Source organism: Sinocyclocheilus rhinocerous, unplaced genomic scaffold, assembly GCF_001515625.1.
Source record: "Sinocyclocheilus rhinocerous isolate Xijiao unplaced genomic scaffold, SAMN03320098_v1.1 scaffold693, whole genome shotgun sequence".
NCBI lineage: Eukaryota > Metazoa > Chordata > Actinopteri > Cypriniformes > Cyprinidae > Sinocyclocheilus > Sinocyclocheilus rhinocerous.
This window is the reverse complement of record NW_015654933.1, coordinates 198175-222632: the sequence shown is the minus strand read 5'-3', so window position 1 is coordinate 222632 and position 24458 is coordinate 198175. Positions and strand designations below refer to the sequence as shown.

General features: G+C 36.5%; 1 protein-coding gene across 1 annotated transcript; it reads right to left on the bottom strand.

The window, feature by feature from the left end:
• Window positions 1–388: 388 nt before the first annotated feature.
• LOC107717757 (dimethylglycine dehydrogenase, mitochondrial-like) lies at window positions 389–23228 on the bottom strand. The gene is made up of 15 exons (XM_016524592.1): window positions 22837–23228; window positions 18909–19080; window positions 17248–17346; window positions 16914–17078; window positions 15612–16045; window positions 11342–11439; window positions 10874–11072; window positions 9544–9713; window positions 7631–7784; window positions 6744–6909; window positions 6319–6449; window positions 5311–5635; window positions 5158–5217; window positions 4948–5082; window positions 389–1005 (listed from the first exon to the last, which is right to left on the bottom strand). The coding sequence occupies exons 1-15, from the start codon at window positions 22932–22934 to the stop codon at window positions 796–798; spliced, it is 2616 nt and encodes an 871-aa protein (XP_016380078.1). The 5' UTR covers window positions 22935–23228; the 3' UTR covers window positions 389–795.
• Window positions 23229–24458: the final 1230 nt, after the last annotated feature.

Sequence of the window (24458 nt, the reverse complement as noted above, 5' to 3'; positions counted from 1 at the left end):
AACATGCTTTTAGTCCCGGTGTCCTCATCTGAGGACATGTATGAAAGTCATATTTTGATTTGAAACCCCATAACATTTTCCTGAGATGTTGATTTATGACAGACAGTTTAAAAATTAGTCAGATTTAAATGATAATTACAAAATATTATCATATTTCCCTGAGTGTTACATTTGATCACTAAATGAATGTCAGTCATCTTTGAAGACCAAGCAGAGGGAGCGGTCATGATGAAACTTTGAAAAACTGAAAAGCCTTTAGTTTACAGGACATCCAGATTAAAACTGTCCTCATACCAGGAGGACGCAGGGTCTCAGGAGGATAAACAAACGTTTGTCAACATATAAATATGAATCTACACTTTTAAAACACTTACTTATATGATTAAAGCTGTCAGAGTGTGTTTATTCGCAATGAAAACAAACAGTACAGAGATACAGGAATAATCAGGTCATTATTATAGAATTCTATTGGAATCTGTAATACTGAGATTGTGCTTTATTAGGGTTCTTCTCTGGCTCTTTGTAAGACTCGTCAGTTAATCTGATCCCTCACGAACACACACGTCTAAAACACTGTCAGAGTTCAACATGACTGGAAATAATTCACAGAAGCTGGACATTAAGACATGATGTTTCAGCAGCAAATCTTCACAGTTTTCAGTTTAAAAGATTTTTAACATAGACTTTTAACTTATACATTTCCATATTCTGGCACATTTAGCTCAATGTGTAGCTTACAGCTGATTTATATCCTGTTCTGAGTGTGTTTGATGAAACTGATTGAGCTCATGATGGTCAGACGCTGCGCTGCTTCTTCTGCAGGCGGGTTCTGGCGGGTTCTGTGAGGACCAGCGGCTCCGGAGTGACCGTGGCCAGGTATTTCTGACCCAGAAGCTCCACTTCCACCGTCTGACCGGCGTGAGTCAGGTGCAGGGGCAGGTAAGAGAATGCCAGGCTCTGCTGTGTGCTGTAGCTGTACGACCCTGACGTCGTGTTCCCCACCACCTCCAGACAACACACGGTTTTACAGAACAATACAAAAATATATATTTGAGAAATTATACAAAAAAAAAAAAAAAGTTCAAAAAAATTAAAAAAAAAAAAAAAGTTCAAAAAAATTAAAAAAAAAAAAAAAGTTCAAAAAAATTAAAAAAAAAAAAAAAGTTCATAAAAATTAAGAATAAAAATTAAAAAATTAAAATTGAAGAAAATAATAAATTAGTTAAAATGAAATTAAATGAGAAAAGTAATATGAGTGACACACTAAATTAAAGGAAAAGAGGTGATCATATATGTGACCCTGGAGCACAAAACCAGTCATAAGGGTCAATTTTGTGAAATTGAGATTTATGCATCATCTGAAAGCTGAATAAATGAGCTTTCCATTGATGTATGGTTTGTTAGGATAGGACAATATTTGAAAATCTAGAATCTGAGGGTGCAAAAAAATCTAAATATTGAGAAAATCATCTTTAAAGTTGTCCAAATTAAGTTCTTAGCAATGCATATTACTAATCAAACATTAAGTTTTGATATATTTACGGTAGGAGGTTTACAAAATATCTTCATGAAAAAAAATTTTTTTTCCCCACGTGATTGGCTGCCGCTTCACGCTGTGAATGCAAATTACAAATGACCGTTTTGTTTCTTTTCTGTGATCAAAAGATCACAGAACGCGGCTTACTGCAAAACACAGAAATAAACCGTTTTCTTAAATGATCGATTTGAAGCACAGCGGAGTGAAGTAAAGTATAACACAGCACAAGTATACCGGTTGCCGGTGGGAAAGCACGGCTGGTCGTAAGGATAAAGAGAAAGACTCTGGACAGTACATCACACATGAACAGGTGCTTTGGTGAACTGATGGAGCAGCAGAAAGCCTTCTATAAAGAACTGTTGCAACAACAAGAAAGCAACTTTAAGGTTTGTATGTACACCTTTATGGAAACAGAATGGACGCTATTTGGAAAGAGCTGCAGGAGTTGAAAGTTAGCCTCCAATTTACACAAAAGGAGGTGGACAATTTAAAAGCATCAAGTGTAAGTTTGTCGTCTAATTGTAAATCAAATGAAGACGACATACATAAACTGGCGGAATCGATGTTGGTGATAGATGGGAAAACGATGGATGATGGAATTCCTGAAGCTGAGAACGAAAAGGGATCAGACTTTTTAAGAATAAATTGGATTTGGACCCACTCAACATCGGTATACAGAAAGTTCAACGAGTTGGAAAAGCTCTTAAAGTACAGGATGAAATCTGGAGTCGGCCTCGCCCAATAATGGTGTCGTTTTTAAGAATCAAGGATTGTAGAGCATCCTGGATTGATAGCGAACTAAAGGACTATATGGCTCAGAGAGACGAGGCTTTCAGAACAGCAAGAAAAACTGGTAGTGTAACAAGATAGACAGAAATAGTGTAAATTGAGAAATTATGTCACAGGTCTTAATAAAAAGAAAAAGAAACAATATTATAAAAACAACCAGGGATAGATAATATACATGATAATCTGATCCGATTAGCTGTAGATTATGTGTCTGGTTCAATACGTCATATTTTTAATATGAGTCTTAAGCAATCAGTATTTCCAGAGGCCTGGAAGGAAGCTAAAATCATGCCTTTGACTAAAGATAGAAAAATACAATTTAGTGGCTCTAATAGCAGCCCGTTGAGTGTGTTACCAGTGTTAAGTAAGATCCTAGAGAAGGCAGTATATTGTCAAATACAGGATTATGTGTCACAGAATAATCTGATATCAAATTATCAGCATGCTTTTAGAAAAGGACACTCCACATGTACAGCTTTAGCACAAATGATTGGTATCGAGGGTTGGATAAAAAAAAAAGGATATGTGGAGCAGTCTTATTAGATTTTACAGCTGCATTTGACCTTATTGATCATAAGCTTCTTTTGGAAAAATTGGAGAGTTATAGATTTAGACCATCAGTAATTGCTTGGATGGAAGGTTATTCGGATAACAAATCACAGAGAGTTTTTTATTAACGGAAGTTACTCAGACAGAAGAGGAATTGAATGTGGAGTTCCACAAGGGAGCGGTTTAGGACCACTTTTGTATTCTATTTTCACAAATGATTTATATCTGGTATTAAGAAGTGCTAAATTAACAATGTATGCAGACGATACAACAGTTTATGCATCTGCACAAACGTCGGTTGAATTGATGGCTATTTTGAATGAAGAGTTGGAGAGTATAGAAAAGTGGATTTTTGAAAACAAGTTGATACTAAATAGCCTACATCTAAAACAAAGAGTAAAATATTTGGGTCTAATTATTCTCTACGGTCCAAACCAGAGCTGAAATTATATATAAATACAACACTTATCCAGCAAGTTAAGGAAGCAAAAGTATTGGGTATCACCCTGGATAATAAATTGTGATGGTCAAAGCATATTGAGAACACAGTGAAGAGAATGGGAAGGGTGGTAGCTGTAAGGAGATGTAGACAATATTTCACGTTTGATATAATGAAAATAATATTGGACACTCTCTTCTTCACACAGCCGGACTATTGTCAGATTATATGGGCCAATCCCATGTTTTAATTTTAATTGTAAATCCCCTTTGTTTGCCAAAAAAAAAAATTTGTTTAATTTTCATTAATTAAAAGATAAATTAAATTAATGTGTTATGCCCATTCGATAACCAGAAAAATTAAAATACACAATGCGTAATTTCTAAATTTTAACCATTTAAAAAGGAGTCCAGAAAAATTTAAATGGAAAAAAAAACAGAATCCATAAAAATTTAAATTTGGAATTTTAAAAAAAAATGGAATTTGGGAAAAAATAAAACGTATTTCATAAGGCCCTAGCATAGTTATTTATTTATTGTGGTAATTTGAAGGTTGTGTCAAAAAGTTGTTGTTCTAGTCTAGTAGATAAATAGCTGAATTCTGTACGTTTTTACTCGTGTACGGTAATTTTCTTCCAAATATGATAATTTTGAGCTTCTGGTACGATACTTGGACATTTCCAATCTGGCAACACTGGGGCCAATGCTACAAAAAGGATTTGAGGAAACTCCAGTTGGTACAAAATAAGGCAGCGAGGTTAAAACTCCATTGGATCAGTATAATCAATTACAATCTAATGTTTGGTCACATGAATATGCTACTAGACGAGCAATGGAGGGTAGATTTCTACTCCATAATGCTAAAACTAATTTTCAACAACAAACAAATGGAACATGATCTTTACTTAATATCCTGATGATTTTTGGCATAAAAGAAACATTTATAATTTTGACCCATACAATGTATTGTTGGCTATTTCTACAAATATACCTGTGCTGCTTATGACTGCTTTTGTGCTCCAGGCTCACATATTACCAATTTCAGTTTATATCTCAATTAGGAGAAAGAAAAAGTCAGAATTGCAAGCTTGTTTCCACCATGGAAAAAAAGCCAATTTATCGTCTCAGAATTTGGACTTCTTTTTTCTTAAGCAGTTCTGAGAAACAAAAGTCAGAATTGTGAGATATAAATTTAGAAAAAAAGAAAAAAGTTAGAATTATGAAATATAAACTCAGAATTCTGAGATAAAAACTAAAAATCAGAATTGCAAGATATAAGCTCACAATTTTGAGAAAACATCAGAATAGTGAGAATTGTGACAAGCTTTTTTTGCAAAGGAATAAAAAATAAAAAACTTTTCTCACAATTCTGAGATTCTATCTTGCAATTCTGAATTCAGAGTTAAGAGAAAAAAAGTCAGAATTATGAGATATAAACTTGAATTGTGAGGGAAAAAAAGTAAATTCCTTTTTTATTTTTTATTCAGTGTCGGAAACAAGCTTCCGTCAGAAACAGAAGTCACTCTGAGCTGACATCTCTTGTTTCTTTGGTAACACACACACTGAAACTCTTTCGTGTGGGCTGATTTGATAAGATCTTTCACACACAGCTCGTTGTGTTGTGTTAGCTTCACCTCTCCGTCGTGCCAGACGCTCTCGTTCCCCTCCGGGTCGATGTCGTCTGTGTGCAGCGTGAGGAACGCCAGCCGCCGGCTCAAACCCTGAGCCTTGATCTCCAGCAGAGCCTGTTTACCGATGAACTCTGCAGGCTGCCAGAGAGAGAGAGAGAGCTCCAAACCACTAACAACATCTCACTCACACACACTGCTGCTGTTTATTATTACCTTACTGAGTTTGATGAAATAGTCCAAACCGGCTTCTAAAGGATTCGTGTCGCAGTTCATCTGAAAACAAAAGACACACACACACACACACACACACACACACACATACACAGAGATACACACACACACACACACACACACACAAACACACACACACACACACACACACAGAAACACACACACAAAAGGGTATGAGGACAGCCGCTCATCTGCATGCGTCCTGTCGATTGGCATGACTAGCGTGTAGCGGTCAGCGTCACCTGTGTAGGATATGCGTATGGCGCGGAGGGGAACACCGGCGAGCTGCATGGATCTGCAGTGCAGGAATCTGAAGGCCGTGTCACTCATGTCTTCATCTGTCAGCTTCTGAAGAACCGCCCGTGACTTCGGCCCGGCGACGCCCAGAACACCGAGCTCATCCGTCACATTACACACACTCACAGCGTACCCACCGTCACACACCTCGCGCTCGATCCACCTGAGACACACAGAAACACACACACATCCAAGAATCACACACACAAAAAGCCTCACATCTCTTGCAAAATGAAACACTGCATTAAAAATATCACAAACACATCTCAAAAGCAAACACATTTGCCATAATATTAATTCCTGTTAGATGTGTGTGTGTTACAGAGAATTGTGTGTTGTGTTTTACAAAAAGTGTTTTATGAAATTGAAAACTGAGTCAAAGGCTGAGAATTAGTGAATGGTTTTGTAGATTTGGTGTGTGCTTCTGCTGTTTGAGTGTCAGCTTTCAGAAACTGTGTCACAAGTGAAGATTTTGTGTGTAAGCAGATGAAATAAACTGTGATGGAAATGTGATGCGGTGTTTGAGGCAGCTGCTAATGTGTTGTAGCTGGTTTAGAGATGTTTTCACACATGATCTGATAACTCATTCGTGCCTGGAGCTCAAACGCTGAACTTTAACAGGCTTCAGCTCCAGCACTAGTGAAGACTGACTTATTCACAGCTACATCTGTTAGTGCTGCAGGTCAATTCACTTTCATCCAGAAGGGGGCGCCACGTGTGTGTGTGTGTGTGGGTTAGAGTATGATTACTCACATTACACACACTGGCTCCTTCAGCTCTCAAGATTGTAGTAATAGTTACTGGTGGGTGGTTGTGTGTGTGTGTGTGTGTGTGTGTGAGACGCACCGCAGATCGTGCAGCTCTGATCCGGAGCCTGTGATGAGCAGAAACTCTCCAGGTGCAGTCTGGGTAACCGTGACCTCAGCGTAGACACGCCCCCGTGGGGTCAGCATATGACTAATGTTGGTTTGACCCACCTGAGAAACAGATCACCATGATTCAATCAGCATTCAGCACACACACACACACACTCTCTCACTCACACACACACATACACACTCTCTCACACACTCACGCTCACACACACACACTCTCTCTCACACACACACACTCTCTCACACACTCTCTCTCTCACACACACACACACACACACACACACACATATTCTGCTGTCATAAACCTCTGGTCCAGATCATCAGGTTGTCTGTAATATTTCACTCAAACATACTGTAGCACATATTACTGTGGTGGTCTTGTCCTGTTTCTCTCACCTTTGGCAGTGTGTTGGCGAACAGCCGGTCGAGCAGCCGGTGTGAATCTTCTCCTTTCACGATGATCTTCCCAAAAGGTGAAAGGTCAATCACACCCACACCCTCCATCACCAGTTTACACTCGCGGCCGACCGGCCCGAACCAGTTAGTCCTTCTGAAGCTGGGTCTGCACACAGGACCCGAGAGAGACACGCACTCACAATCCTCCAATCAGAGCAGCACATTTCACTTCATTATAGCATTACTTACACTAATGTAAAACATTTGGGGTCAGTAACATTTTTTTTTTTTTTTTAAATTATTAGTTTTATTCATTTAAGACGCTTTAAATTGATCAAAAGTGAGAGTAAAAACATTTATAATGTTGCAAAAGGTGTCTATTTCAAATAAATGCTGTTCTTTTGAACTTTCTATGCATCAAAGAATGCTGAAAAGTAAAATGTATCACAGTTTCCACAAATATATCGTGCAGCACAACTGTTTTCAACATTGATAATAATCAGAAATGTTTCTTGAGCAGCAAATCAGCATATTAGAATGATTTCTGAAGATCATGTGACACTGAAGACTGGAGTAATGATGCTGAAAATACAGCTGCGCATCACAGAAATAAATTACAGTTTAACACATATTCACATAGAAAACAGCTAGTTTAAGTAAGGAACAATTGACTCCGGGCCGTTGAATTATTAGAAAAATAATGCAGCTAATAACTAAGTTATTAGAGAGAGAGATGATTTATCTCTGAGTCTGTCTCTGGAAATACAAATACGTTTGCTGTGTGTTTCCCTGAAAATAATTGCACACCTCAGAACGTTCAGGGGGAGGATGAAGGTTAAGCGTGTTCATCTCATCTCCATCATTAGTGAATGCTTTCTGATGCTCACTTGTATCCGGAGTCGTCTCCGGGTTTGTGGAAGTAATGCGGCTGCTCCCATCCTGCGTGGAAGCCCATGGAGCATCTGTCCTTCAGCAGCTCATAGACGCCGCTGACCCGGTTAGTCGGGCGACCCGCGAAGCGCTCCTCCTTCGGGTAACCCACTGAAACCAGTCAGAGCGCAGAGATCGTCCACATCACACATCACATCTGTCACTTTGAGGGAGATCTATTGTAATTTATAACTGTAATTCCCACCCTGTCCAGTTGGTGGCAGCAGAATCATCAGCTCCAGAACAAAAATAAAACCGTCACCAGTCTTTTGCTATGCCTTTGATTATGCACAGGTGAATATTCAATTCAAGTTTATTTGTATAGCGCTTCTCACGATACAAATCGTTGCAAAGCAGCTCTACGGAAAATTTAAGTTTCTATTTTAAAGTTTCTACATTATATTTAGTAGTAGCTTATCAGTGGTGACTATGTCAAGTTGATGTCTATATGGCAGAAATGTACAGTAAAATTCATGCAGTTAATGACGTAATCAAACAGACGGTGAACACTATTAACTTCAAACGATTAAATGTTGCGATTATCCACTAGTAAAGCGAAAGAGATGATCAGTTCGCTTGATCTGATCACGCCACATTAAAGAGCACCTAAACAGTATTTATTGCTTGAATTTCCAAATAAAATTGATAGAATTTGAATTTATTGGATGGGAGGCGCACTATATATATGTACAGTTCATTCATCAACTGAAAACAGCATCGATTGGGATTTAAGAATCGATATTGGTTCATAAAAATGAGAATCTATTAAAATCGAGAAATCTATGTTTCTAGCATATTTTCTTGTTTTTAGTGGCCTTCGCTGTCACTGCGAGATGTGTGTTGATGAACATGAAAAGTGACGCACAATCTCTGTTCATCTGTTCTCTTCACAAATAAATAAAGGCAGCAGCTATTTGCTCTAAGTGCAAATAGCAATGGATTCTATTTACACTAAGTGAAAATAGCAGGATTTTCTGCTATTTATACTACTTATTGCAAATAGTGGCAATTATCTGCACCTCAGTATTGTAGTACATTATAAAACGGTATGCAACAATAACGTATTGAGTGTAAATTATAATTTAAATTCAAGTTATTAAATGAATGCCTCATTTTTGGGACAATAAAGCCCTCCCTACACCATAACCCTACCCAATACTTTAATTGTTTAACTTTTCGATTATTTCCTTCATTTTTATCGAAAATAAATGCTTTTCCAATGTGATACGAGATTTGAAAAAACGAGGGGAAAAAGTTAGCCAAAAGGCGGATTCGAACTCGGGTCGATTGCGTTAAAAAGCACTCGCTTTACCAGCTATGCCACTGGAACTGTTGGGTGAGATTAATGCAAATAGACACTCCGATAAATAAATGCATAAGCCTACATACATGCTCGTCCTGTAGGTTCATTATTAAAAATGAAAATGTGAGCAAAAATACAAGCAATTAAATGTGATATTATAATAGTAATAATAAATTATAACGGAATTTTTACAACCCTGTGCGTCCCAAATCGCGTACTTATGCACTATTCTATGACGTTTTGTAGTATGAATAGTGCGAGTAGTGCATTCACTCTGAAAATTCCAAAAATAAAAAGTGCACTTAAATAACCAAAAAAAACTAAGTGTGGAATGTTGGACACTTCATGCACTTCACTGTCGCAGCTTTAATTACGTACCGAAGGGGGAGGGGCTATCAGACTCCGATTATGAATGACATAATAACCTTATATAATTCATACACTACATGGTTGAGTACATAGTGCGTAAGTACATAGTGTATAGTGCGTCATTTGGGATGCAGCTAAAGTCTAACGCAACCTCTGCTCTTTCTTGCGTCCACACGCGCCTCCTGTCACGCCACTCACCGACGTTGTTGAAGCCGTAGGACTCTCTGGCTTTGGCGCACAGGTACGGGACGCTGGTCCAGTGAGCGTAGCGGTTGGGGTCGCACTCGATCAGATCATACGGAGGTTCACCGCTCACGATCCAGTCGCTCAGAAACTTCCCCACTCCTCCAGAGTGAATGATACCGTACCTGTCAATCATCACCACGGTATGATGTGTGGAAGCAATTATTTACCTTTCATGTGTTACAATAGGAAATATGTGCGTCTTCTATAATCTGTATAATAACTATAATTAATAAATAATAAATTATATATATATATATATATATATACATTTTATAATTTATATATATTTTATTATTTATTAATTCTATAATTCTATAATCTAATTCTAATTCTATAATCTGATTTTATTTATAATCTAATTGTATTTATTTATTCTATAATCTTTATAATCATAAATTTAATTCTGTAATAAAGTATAATTCTGTCATCTTAAGATATGCATTCTAAAATCTGCATAAATCGAATTCTATAATAAAATATAATCCTATAATTTGTACATGTGTATTCTATAATCTGTTTAATTCAAAAAATTTATAATTCTAAAATAATTCTAATTCATCACCTGTACATATCTATATTCATTAATCAATCTGGTCAATGATTCATGATAATTCAGTGTTTTTGATTAAAAAGCAAAATGAAATAAGTATGTATTTGTAGTCTTTATGAAAAAACTTACATTTTTAAAGCACAAAAGTTAAAAAATTCACATCTGAGTTGTAGAACCAGCAATCACATTTACTGAACTGAACCATATTGAATTGAAACAGTTATTGAACTGAATTACAGTTTTTTAACTGAATCGTGTTGAACCGAATCACAGTTATTGTTATTTTATGTATAAACATTTTCTATTCTTAACTGTTTTAATTCATTTTAAATTAATTTTAAAAGTTTGTAAATTCCTTGTTTTTATTGTTGTGATTATTTTTTATGATTATTTTAATTCCTTTTATGTAAAACACTTTGAATTACCAATGTGTATGAATACTAACACACTGGTATAGCATATAGCATATGAATGTGCTATACAGTATAAATAAACTTGCCTTACCTTGCCTTATTGAACTGAATCAGTTATTGAATTGAGTCATATTGAACAAAATCACAGTTATTGAACTGAACTGAATCAACATTGAACTGAATGCACTGTATATATGTGTGTGTGTGTGTGTGTGTGTGTGTGAGTGTGTATGTGTGAGTGTTGTGTGAGGGTGAGTGTGTGTGTGTGTGTGTGTGTATATATGTGTGTGTGTGTGTGTGTGTGTGTGTGTGTGTTCACCCGAAGCCGATGGCGGTCCAGTAGTTTCTGGCTCCCTGGTGCGGTCCGATCATGGGCAGCAGGTCAGGTGTGTATGTGATCGGTCCGGACACGATGTTGATGATGTCAGCGTTCTTCAGAACCGGCACCATCTCAATAGCCCTCTCCACGTGATCCATGATCCGGTCCAGATCAGACTCAAACAGCTCCTTACCGAAACCTGCGACACACACCTGATTATTTCTGACTAGGACTGTGACAATAAATCAGATGCAGAATTGATTCGTGGATGGATTCTGAGATCTTCCGAATGCATCGCTATTCTCTCTGGAATCGATTCTGAGCTTAGATTTTAACAGCAGATGGCGCTCTACTCTAGTTTTTATCCGCACACTCAAATGCTCATGAAGAAGAGTGCTTGTGCGTTTGGCTGGCCTCAGACTGTGCTGTGCTTTCACTGTGCTCTGCTCTCTGTGATCGTGTGCTGACCTGGAGGAACTCCGTCTCTGATCCACGAGTCCTGCAGCTTCATCTTCTCCTCCTTCTCGTAGGGTCCGAACAGCAGGCCGAGAAGACAAAAGCTGAAACTAATCCAGCATTAAGACGCTTTTAACTAAAATACGAGTTCATAAATCTTCAATAAACAAGCTACAGGTGACAATTCTACAAACCTGATGAAGAAACAAACTCATCCTAATCTCGGATGGTCTGAAGGTGAGAATATTTACAGCAGATTTTTATTTTTAAGTGAACTGTTCCTTTAAGAAGAACTCCTGAGCAAAGGAGACACACAAACACTGCAGATGTCCTGAAATAATCACACAGAACATGATCCATCAGTCTGAAATAACCTCCAGCAGCCCAACACACACACACACACACACACACTGAGCTAATGATATTTTCTAACCCCAACACACCTTTTGCATTTTGACATTTTTAATAAAGCATTGTTTAGTGTGTTCATTTGGTCTGTTGAATTATGCTGTCTGTGTGTGTGTGTGTGTGTGTGTGTGTGTGTGTCAGAACTAGTTCAGCCAGAGCAACAAACACACACATCTGTAGTGCTGTGAGATGTCGTCTGATTGGTCGAGGTGTTTTTTGAGGCACCAATCACGGCTCACGGCATGTTTGTAGGTCGGCAGGGTTCACAGTAACTGGATCCTCCTGCAAGCATTCCGTGAGCTCTGACCTTTGACCTCCTGGTGTGTTTGACTGATTCCAGACCTGTGGCTCTGACCCGACAGAACCTGGTGACGTCATCGCTGAAGCATGAGTGTGAGTTCCCTTCATAAACATCATGCTACAGCAAGAGTCAGAAATGACACTAAGAGAGACAATAAACTGCAAACTCCACCTAAACATGTTAAAACAGGATTCATTCACTTAAAAACGAGATATAAAGACTTAATCTCAGAGACTGTCACTTCAATAACAGTCTTTTATTCTCCAACAGCAAGATGTTCTTGACTATTTTCCTAATTAATGCTGTTCAGTTGCTTTGACACAATCTGTATTGTTAAAAGCGCTATATAAATAAAGGTGACTTGACTTGACTTGACTTTTGCATGTAAAACAGGTAGTCCTTCATGTAAATTCATCGTTTACAGCCAAAACCGTTAAAAATGCTTTTAACCTCAATGGATCACTGAAAAAACTGAATCAAACACAAGGAGAGAGACAAACGAACAGCTCATACTCTCTATTTCTCTGAATACAGCCAAATAGAACTGAATAGAATAGAATAAAATAGAATATAACTGAATAGAATAGAGTAGAACCTACTAGAATAGAATAGAGTAGAATAGATTAGAACAACAGTATAGAACTGAATAGTATAGAATAGAGCCTATTGGCATTATATAGAATTTTATAAAATAGAACAAATTAGAATAATATAGAATAGACTATAAGTGAATAGATAACAGTATAGAATAGAATAGTACAGAATAAAACAGAATAGAATAGATTATATTAAAGAAAAGTATAGAACAGAACAGAGTAGAACCTACTAGAATAGAATAGAAAAGAGCAGAATAGATTAGAACAACAGTAGAGAACATAATAGAATAGTATAGAATAGAACTGATTAGCATAATATAGATTAGAATAAAATAGAACAAATTAGAATAATATAGAATAGACTATAAGTGAATAGATAACAGTATAGAATAGAATAGTACAGAATAAAACAGAATAGAATAGATTATATTAAAGAAAAGTATAGAACAGAACAGAGTAGAACCTACTAGAATAGAATAGAAAAGAGCAGAATAGATTAGAACAACAGTAGAGAACATAATAGAATAGTATAGAATAGAACTGATTAGCATAATATAGATTAGAATAAAATAGAACAAATTAGAATAATATAGAATAGACTATAAGTGAATAGATAACAGTATAGAATAGAATAGTACAGAATAAAACAGAATAGAATAGATTATATTAAAGAAAAGTATAGAACAGAACAGAGTAGAACCTACTAGAATAGAATAGAAAAGAGCAGAATAGATTAGAACAACAGTAGAGAACATAATAGAATAGTATAGAATAGAACTGATTAGCATAATATAGATTAGAATAAAATAGAACAAATTAGAATAATATAGAATAGACTATAAGTGAATAGATAACAGTATAGAATAGAATAGTACAGAATAAAACAGAATAGAATAGATTATATTAAAGAAAAGTATAGAACAGAACAGAGTAGAACCTACTAGAATAGAATAGAAAAGAGCAGAATAGATTAGAACAACAGTAGAGAACATAATAGAATAGTATAGAATAGAACTGATTAGCATAATATAGATTAGAATAAAATAGAACAATATAGAATAGACTATAAGCGAATAGATAACAGTATAGAATAGAATAGTACAGAATAAAACAGAATAGAATAGATTATTATATTAAAGAAAAGTATAGAACAGAACAGAGTAGAACCTACTAGAATAGAACAGAAAAGAGTAGAATAGATTAGAACAACAGTATAGAACACAATTGAATAGTATAGAATAGAATAGAGCCCATTGGCATTATATAGAATTTAATCAAATAGAACAAATTAGAATAATATAGAATAGACTATAAGTGAATAGATAACAGTATAGAATAGAATAAAATAGTACAGAATAAAATAGAATAGATTATATTAAAGAAAAGTATAGAACAGAGTAGAACTTACTAGAATAGAATAGAAAAGAGTAGAATAGATGAGAACAACAGTAGAGAACATAATAGAATAGTATAGAATAGAACTGATTAGCATAATATAGATTAGAATAAAATAGAACAAATTAGAACAATATAGAATAGACTATAAGCGAATAGATAACAGAATAGAATAGTACAGAATAAAACAGAATAGAATAGATTATAATATTAAAGAAAAGTATAAAACTGAATAGAATAGAATAGAATATATCTGAGTCAGTCACTGAAGTTGATGGGCTTCCTTGACAGAAATAACTGAAGTCAGAGTTTTGTTCGGTCAGCTTGAGGGAAAAAAACGAATGAAGAGTTCTGGTGAGAACTGGTTGAGTTGAGGCGTGTGAGAGAGACCTCTGATGATTGGCTGAGAGATGAACTGTTGGCGAGAGCTGATTGGCTGGTCATGTGAGCGGGGCAGAAGGCCAAAACCCCAAAAGCATTAAATCTGGACCAAAATCAGCTAAACAAACACAAAATCAGCTAAACAAACACAAACACACACACTCAGATCTGACTCTGCTTCTTTATTACTCAATTCAGTTCACAGAAACATTCTCAGTCAGATCTCATGTTTAAACAGACTCACACAAGCAGAGAAAACAGGAAAAGGAAGCAGAGTTGACTGCATCTGACCTCTGGATCAGGAGCACATGACCTTCAGCACACTCGTTTCAGAGACACAGGATGAAAACAGCAGCAGAGACGGATTATGGGACGCAATCAGGTGTGTTTGCTATAGGAGAGGTCAGAGGTCAGCGATCGGCTTTTAGGTCCGTGTGACTGTGCAATGTGTGTCTGATCATCTTATCAAAGCTGCTTCAGCACATTCCCATAAGAACGTCAGCACAAAATATTACAACAAATCCTGCAGAAAGATCTGGACCCATGTCAAAATTCTGTCAGATTAGTACAATCTATAAATTGAATATGATAAATCACGTTCTTAGTCTTTCCTTCCTGTGACTGGTGGCCCAGAGAGAAGATACAAGAGTTTACCTTGAATTAAATACCAGATACAGTTTATTGCGTCACAAAAATACCATAATATTCAGAAAAAAATATTTAATGCAGAATGTGGGACTTTTAAATATAATAAAGGCTGACTCTTACTTTGAAATGTCTATTCTTTACTACTTCCCGCTGAAAACGACAGCTGCAGCTCTAAAATATAAACGGGGAGCAGATGCTCCTCAGACCGCAGTGAGGGGTGTGGCCTAACACATGTGGGTGTGACCTAACATGTGGAGGTGTGGTCTATCATATATATGGGGTGTGGTATAAGATGTGGGTGTGGTCTATCATGTAAGGGCGTGATCTAACATGTGTTATGTGGTTTAACATGTGGGGGTGTGGCCTAACAAACAGGTGTGGTCTATCATGTGTGGTTTTTACATATTGGGGGCATGGTCTGTTAGGTGAGGGTGTAATCTAACAAATGTGCGGTGTGTTCTAAGATGTGGGTGTGGTCTATATTGTGAGTGCATGATCTAACACGTGGGGTGTGGTTTAACACACGGGTGTGGTCTATCATGTGGGTGTGGTCTAGCATATGTGGGTGTGGCCTAACAAAGAGGTGTAGTCTAAGATGTGGGTGTGGCCTATAATGTGAGGGCATGGTCTAACATGTGTTATGTGGTTTAACATGGGGGTGTGGCCTAACAAACAGGTGTAGTCTATTGTGTGGGTGTGGTCTAGCGTATGTGGGTGTGGCCTAACAAACAGGTGTGGTCTATCATGTGGGGGTGTGGTCTGTCGTGTGGGTGTGGCCGAACCTGTGGCATTGACGATGCGATTGGCTCGGATGGTTCCGTGTGGCGTCTGGACGTCCCATCTGCCGTCGGCGGTCGGTGTGAGGCCTGTGACTGAAGCAGGATAATAGATCTGAGCGCCGTACATTCGCGCTCCCGCTGCCAGAGCCATCGTCAGAGAATACGGGTCGATGTGACCGTCACCCGGATTATAAAGACCCGTCAACACCTGACACACAGAGACAAGCAGCTTCAGTATCCACACACAGATGTTCTGCTGTCCTCACCGAATTTAACACATGTATTTTCAAGAATATAAGTAGTTTTTTAATCATATGAAACATGCTGTGACTTATATTCCAAAGTAGTTTATGTATTGCAACTAACATCAGTGCAAACATTTGGATTTGTGCCAAATGAGGGATAAAAACATGCTTTAAATAAACGTTGTTTACACTATAATTTATGTTTGTTTTACGCACATATGTGACCCTGGAGCACAAAACCATTCATAAGTAGCACAGGTATATTTGTAGCAATAGCCAACAATACATTGTATGGGTCAAAATTATCCATTTTTCTTTTATGCCAAAAATCATGAGGATATTAAGTAAAGATCATATTCCATGAAGAAATGTTGCTTAATTTTTGATTAGTAATATGCATTTGCTCCCTCAGATTCCAGATTTTCAAATAGTTGTATCTCGGCCAAATATTGTCCTATCCTAACAAACCATACATCAATGGAAATCATATTTATTCAGCTTGATGCTGCTGATGATGCATCATTCATGATGTATCTCAATTTCAAAGAATTGACCCTTATGACTTTTTTGTTTTGTGGTCCAGGGTCACATATTTTCATTCCTGTTCTGTTCTGTATACCGTTAAATGTAAAGGATTTGTTGTGGAGTGACAGAAACTAAAATACATGTTTATAGTGTTTATGTTTAAAATACTAACACTTTTTATTGATGCTTTTCAACAAGAAAAAAAAGACAATAATTCAACGTTAAAATACCATTAAATATCATCATTAAAACACAGTATGTGTGTCAGTCTGGACATCATCCTCGGGCGTCTGAACGTGTTTGTACCTTGTCCATGTTGAGCAGAGGGAAGAGCTGCTGGATCTTCTCGGGGCCGATGAGGAACTGTGGCGTCGGGTGCCAGTGTGTTCTGGTCATCTGATATTTGAGCTCGTCGACTCGGACCGGAGTGGACGCCAGTCTGATGCTGCCGGGCTGATGGAAGCCCACGGCCTGCGACACAATCACACCACAATCACACAATCAATACACCACACAACACACTCAATGCAGCTGCAAACGCCTCACAGAGCTGCAGCAGTTCATTACAGCGAAATTCTGAGCAACTCACCTGCAATGAATCTCTCTAGCTCTAGTAAACATGTTTATTGATGTGTCTCACCTGTCCCGTCTCGGCCTCGAGCTGCTCGAAGAGTTTAATGCTGTAATAATGAATCTTCTTCAGATTAATGCCTGGATGATAGTATGTGGTGAGTCCTGCCTGTGGATGAAAGCAGCGTCAGCATCACGTCGTTCAGACTCATGCACATGCACACAGTAACATAACCTCTGTCATACACCGTCAATCACCTCAGACAATAATTTTAAGTCAAATTTCAGCCTGTTTAACCTGAAATACTCCAGTGAGACTTGAAAACAAGTCATTTTCACTGTCAGCTGTCATGCTTTTTACATTTACATTCATGCATTTGGCAGACGCTTTTATCAGAAGTGACTAAAACATTGCATTCAAGCTGTACAATTTATCAGTTCGTGCATTCACTGAGAATCAAACCCATGACTTCGGCACTGCAAGCGCCATGATCTACTTACTAAGCTACAGGAAGATTTTTAATTTCTTACAGCAGAAAACCATGGACAGAACAGCCGTCATACTGGTTAATTACTAACAGTGGCTTAAAGGTTTGGTCAGACGAGTCAGTTTGAGAGGAGCAGACGGAGTATAGAAATCAAACACTTAATATGAGTTTGTTTATTCTAGAACACACAGAAATCTTCAGGCTGATCCGGTTCTAGATGTACAGTTCTAATCTGATTTCAACAATAGAATCTCCATTTTTGAAACCACATTCTATTGCTGACTTGCCAGAAAATGCTTTTATTTTTACAGTTTTGCTCATTCAAACAGATGGAGCAGCGGCACTTGGACGACTGAACTAATCTGAATAATGACATCACTGTCTTTCTAGAGCTGCTTTATAATTGAAATTTTATTTGTTTGAGAATTTATAAACGTTACACAGTTACTGAACTGATCTGAATATTGACATTGTCTTTTTAAAGCTGCTTTACAGCTGAATTTGTCTCGTATTTTATCACATCACTGATTCTGTATTTTCCTGTTTATCTCTGTGAAGCTGCTTTGAAACAATCTGTATTTTATGAGCATTTATCAAGACGACTTCTGAGTAGGGCTGGGTAAAAAATATAGATATTTCGATATTAATCGACTCTCATTTTTAATTTTTACTGTTCTTCAATGTTTAATTTATGTTTGAATAAATCCATCACGTTTTTATGACAGCCACCATTATGTTTATATTTCAAAAACATTAATCAAAGTAAAAATATTATTATGTAATTGTAACTTTATTATTTTAAACTTCATTAAATTAAATTTTAACAAATCAGTCAATTTTAACTTTCAATTTTATAGTAATGTAGTACCAACTGACTCTTGTGTATATTTTACAGCATTAGTTGAGAGATTTTTTTTCTTGAGAAAATTTGGCATGTACTGTACCTGATATATATCCAAAATAATCGATATCGAATTGAATTGAATCGAATCGAATCGCAAGCTTGTGAATTAGAATCGAATCGAATCGTGAAATTTGTGTCAAAACCTAGCCCTACTTCTGAGTGAACCCACATCTGTTACAGTTACATCAAACTCCTTATGATAAAAAAACCCAGAGTAACTATTCAATGGCTTTCATCATTTAGAGGTTTATGTGGTTTGTTGCAGCCAGGAGTGTTTTCTAAAATACTACACCACATCTAGATTCCTGATGACCTCTGACCCCTGACCCGTGTGCGTACCGCGTGCCATGTGGATCCGGCCGTCAGCTCAGACTTTTCCAGCAGCACCACGTCTTTCTGTCCGGCTTTGGCCAGATGATACGCCAGACTGACCCCGACACACCCGCCGCCGATGACCACCGTCTCCGCCGAATCCTTCAGACGCTTCGCCAGAACCCCGGCCGATCCGTCTCTGAGAACCAGAACACACACACAGCGTCACAGATCATCAGAATATGATCCGATATGATCGCTGAATCACAGGTGCTGCACAATCACACATTTCTGCAGAATCGGATATTGTGATTATTAAAGTATTAAATCCATTAGGCTGTATTTTCCCATGCATTCCCCTAATGTTTGCAAGATCTGTCAGATGTGTCTCATATTCTCTCAGATACATCTCATAATTGTCAAGTATATCAGATATAATGTCCTCATTTGTCAGGTATACCTCATATTTTCATAATCAAGTCTATCTCACATATTTCTCACAAACAGCTCATAATTGTCAAATCTATGAGATATAATTCATATTTTCTCAGCTCTATCTCACATATTTCTCACATACAGCTCATAATTGTCAAGTCTATCAGGTATAATTCATATTTTCTCAGCTCTATCTCACATATTTCTCACATACAGCTCATAATTGTCAAGTCTATCAGGTATAATTCATATTTTCTCAGCTCTATCTCACATATTTCTCACATACAGCTCATAATTGTCAAGTCTATCAGGTATAATTCATATTTTCTCAGCTCTATCTCACATATTTCTCACATACAGCTCATAATTGTCAAGTCTATCAGGTATAATTCATATTTTCTCAGCTCTATCTCACATATTTCTCACATACAGCTCATAATTGTCAAGTCTATCAGGTATAATTCATATTTTCTCAGCTCTATCTCACATATTTCTCACATACAGCTCATAATTGTCAAGTCTATCAGGTATAATTCATATTTTCTCAGCTCTATCTCACATATTTCTCACATACAGCTCATAATTGTCAAGTCTATCAGGTATAATTCATATTTTCTCAGCTCTATCTCACATATTTCTCACATACAGCTCATAATTGTCAAGTCTATCAGGTATAATTCATATTTTCTCAGCTCTATCTCACATATTTCTCACATACAGCTCATAATTGTCAAGTCTATCAGGTATAATTCATATTTTCTCAGCTCTATCTCACATATTTCTCACATACAGCTCATAATTGTCAAGTCTATCAGGTATAATTCATATTTTCTCAGCTCTATCTCACATATTTCTCACATACAGCTCATAATTGTCAAGTCTATCAGGTATAATTCATATTTTCTCAGCTCTATCTCACATATTTCTCACATACAGCTCATAATTGTCAAGTCTATCAGGTATAATTCATATTTTCTCAGCTCTATCTCACATATTTCTCACATACAGCTCATAATTGTCAAGTCTATCAGGTATAATTCATATTTTCTCAGCTCTATCTCACATATTTCTCACATACAGCTCATAATTGTCAAGTCTATCAGGTATAATTCATATTTTCTCAGCTCTATCTCACATATTTCTCACATACAGCTCATAATTGTCAAGTCTATCAGGTATAATTCATATTTTCTCAGCTCTATCTCACATATTTCTCACATACAGCTCATAATTGTCAAGTCTATCAGGTATAATTCATATTTTCTCAGCTCTATCTCACATATTTCTCACATACAGCTCATAATTGTCAAGTCTATCAGGTATAATTCATATTTTCTCAGCTCTATCTCACATATTTCTCACATACAGCTCATAATTGTCAAGTCTATCAGGTATAATTCATATTTTCTCAGCTCTATCTCACATATTTCTCACATACAGCTCATAATTGTCAAGTCTATCAGGTATAATTCATATTTTCTCAGCTCTATCTCACATATTTCTCACATACAGCTCATAATTGTCAAGTCTATCAGGTATAATTCATATTTTCTCAGCTCTATCTCACATATTTCTCACATACAGCTCATAATTGTCAAGTCTATCAGGTATAATTCATATTTTCTCAGCTCTATCTCACATATTTCTCACATACAGCTCATAATTGTCAAGTCTATCAGGTATAATTCATATTTTCTCAGCTCTATCTCACATATTTCTCACATACAGCTCATAATTGTCAAGTCTATCAGGTATAATTCATATTTTCTCAGCTCTATCTCACATATTTCTCACATACAGCTCATAATTGTCAAGTCTATCAGGTATAATTCATATTTTCTCAGCTCTATCTCACATATTTCTCACATACAGCTCATAATTGTCAAGTCTATCAGGTATAATTCATATTTTCTCAGCTCTATCTCACATATTTCTCACATACAGCTCATAATTGTCAAGTCTATCAGGTATAATTCATATTTTCTCAGCTCTATCTCACATATTTCTCACATACAGCTCATAATTGTCAAGTCTATCAGGTATAATTCATATTTTCTCAGCTCTATCTCACATATTTCTCACATACAGCTCATAATTGTCAAGTCTATCAGGTATAATTCATATTTTCTCAGCTCTATCTCACATATTTCTCACATACAGCTCATAATTGTCAAGTCTATCAGGTATAATTCATATTTTCTCAGCTCTATCTCACATATTTCTCACATACAGCTCATAATTGTCAAGTCTATCAGGTATAATTCATATTTTCTCAGCTCTATCTCACATATTTCTCACATACAGCTCATAATTGTCAAGTCTATCAGGTATAATTCATATTTTCTCAGCTCTATCTCACATATTTCTCACATACAGCTCATAATTGTCAAGTCTATCAGGTATAATTCATATTTTCTCAGCTCTATCTCACATATTTCTCACATACAGCTCATAATTGTCAAGTCTATCAGGTATAATTCATATTTTCTCAGCTCTATCTCACATATTTCTCACATACAGCTCATAATTGTCAAGTCTATCAGGTATAATTCATATTTTCTCAGCTCTATCTCACATATTTCTCACATACAGCTCATAATTGTCAAGTCTATCAGGTATAATTCATATTTTCTCAGCTCTATCTCACATATTTCTCACATACAGCTCATAATTGTCAAGTCTATCAGGTATAATTCATATTTTCTCAGCTCTATCTCACATATTTCTCACATACAGCTCATAATTGTCAAGTCTATCAGGTATAATTCATATTTTCTCAGCTCTATCTCACATATTTCTCACATACAGCTCATAATTGTCAAGTCTATCAGGTATAATTCATATTTTCTCAGCTCTATCTCACATATTTCTCACATACAGCTCATAATTGTCAAGTCTATCAGGTATAATTCATATTTTCTCAGCTCTATCTCACATATTTCTCACATACAGCTCATAATTGTCAAGTCTATCAGGTATAATTCATATTTTCTCAGCTCTATCTCACATATTTCTCACATACAGCTCATAATTGTCAAGTCTATCAGGTATAATTCATATTTTCTCAGCTCTATCTCACATATTTCTCACATACAGCTCATAATTGTCAAGTCTATCAGGTATAATTCATATTTTCTCAGCTCTATCTCACATATTTCTCACATACAGCTCATAATTGTCAAGTCTATCAGGTATAATTCATATTTTCTCAGCTCTATCTCACATATTTCTCACATACAGCTCATAATTGTCAAGTCTATCAGGTATAATTCATATTTTCTCAGCTCTATCTCACATATTTCTCACATACAGCTCATAATTGTCAAGTCTATCAGGTATAATTCATATTTTCTCAGCTCTATCTCACATATTTCTCACATACAGCTCATAATTGTCAAGTCTATCAGGTATAATTCATATTTTCTCAGCTCTATCTCACATATTTCTCACACACAGCTCATAATTGTCAAGTCTATCAGACATAATTCATATTTTCTCAGCTCTGTCTCAGATTTCTCACCCGTCATCTGTCGCGAAGCTCCGTGCAGAATCGCGCAGTGTTTTTCTCCTGAAGTCTCGCCTCACAAGAGCGTTAAATGCGTTTAATATTCGCGGCATTCTGATTTGCGAGAGCGAATGTAGTTTCTTGAGGTTCGTCTCGAGTTCGGATCGAAGTTCCCAAACAAACACAGAAACACGCTCGAGCAGCGCCCCCGCTCGCCTCAAACACACGGAGAGTCTGTGAGGGAATTACGATTCATTATCATTAACCATTTAACACAGTCTACATGAGAAAACACTGAACACAGACTCAAACAGAATGATTCAGTGCGCATAAACAAAACATGACATTTCAATACTTTTTTTCCTACGCACTCAGCATCTGTTATATCTGCAGTGTTGACCTGCAATACTATATCTTTCATAAACACTCTGAGTGAATGAACCATCTGCAGCACAAACACAGATTGCAGCAACCCTGTGTGTGTGTGTGTGTGTGTGTGTGTGAGGTCTAGAGGAATGTTTGTGGAAGGTAAAATGTGTCAAGGCAGCAGATCACGTGATTAAAGTCTCAAACACACAGCAGCGATAATCAGCTCAGACACGATCAATGATCAATAACTCGTCTAGAATCACAGTCTGTGTAAAACATCTGCACCAGCAGCTTTTCCATTTAACAAGGAACGCTCTCAGATTTTTGCCTGAAGTTTTGGCAAGGTTTCCTCAAAGTTATGAACAGTAATTCTTCCAGTAAAGTTTGTTCATGTTTGCAAAGTTTGTCTGAAACATCTAAGCTCGTCTAACATTTTTAAATGTTACCGTTTTGTTTCAGAATGTTCTGATTTATTGTTACTTTTACTTTTATTACTGATACTTTTGAACGTGCAGAGAACATTCAAATGTAACATTCCCATAATGTTTGCAAACTGATGAAAATGGAATGTTTCCTTAGCATTCACATAACCAAGAAAAAATGTTTTGAAAACATTTAAAATAAACTGGGCGTTTTAAACGTTCAGAGAACATTCAAAAATAACATTTTCATATCTTAACTGAAGCATTAGAAAAACGCCACCGTTCTGCCAAGGGTTTCTCAACATTATAAACAAATGTTCTTTCAGTAACATTAACAGAATTATCTGGTCTTTACAAATGTTCTCAAAGAGTTGCACAAAATGTTATTTGCACATTTAACTGGAATATTTTAGTGCAGGGTGTCCAAACTGGATCCTGTCGAGTTTAGCTCCAGTGTCTCAACACAGCTGTCTGGAAGATTCTAGTACAGTAAGATCTTGATCAGCTGCTTCAGGTGTTTTATTACAGCTGGAGATAAAGCACCCCTGGTTTTGTTTTTTTAAATGTTACTATTTGTTTCCAAACGTTCAGAGAACATTCAACTTCTTATAATATTTGCAAAATTATAAAATGGAATGTTCACTTAACATTGGCATTGCCAAGAAAAAAAACTAGAATATTAAGAATGTTTTCATAACTTTCAAACGTTCTCAGAACACATTTTGCGCACGCCTAGATAACGGTTTTGTATTTGTTGCTAGAATAGAATTACTGGTACAACATGTTGCTTTAAAATATAGACTTCAAACACAAACGTCTTTATTTCTCTAGTGTTTGTCTGCTGAA

Bases quoted from the DNA above. Each gene is read 5' to 3' on its own strand.
- LOC107717757 (XM_016524592.1), bottom strand. From the start codon at position 22,934: ATGCCGCGAATATTAAACGCATTTAACGCTCTTGTGAGGCGAGACTTC. The intron at 17,079-17,247 runs GTGAGACACATC...ATTGTGTCGCAG, and splicing joins TCGAGGCCGAGACGGGACAG to GCCGTGGGCTTCCATCAGCC. The intron at 1,006-4,947 runs GTGAAGCTAACA...TGTTGTCTGGAG, and splicing joins GCGTCTGGCACGACGGAGAG to GTGGTGGGGAACACGACGTC.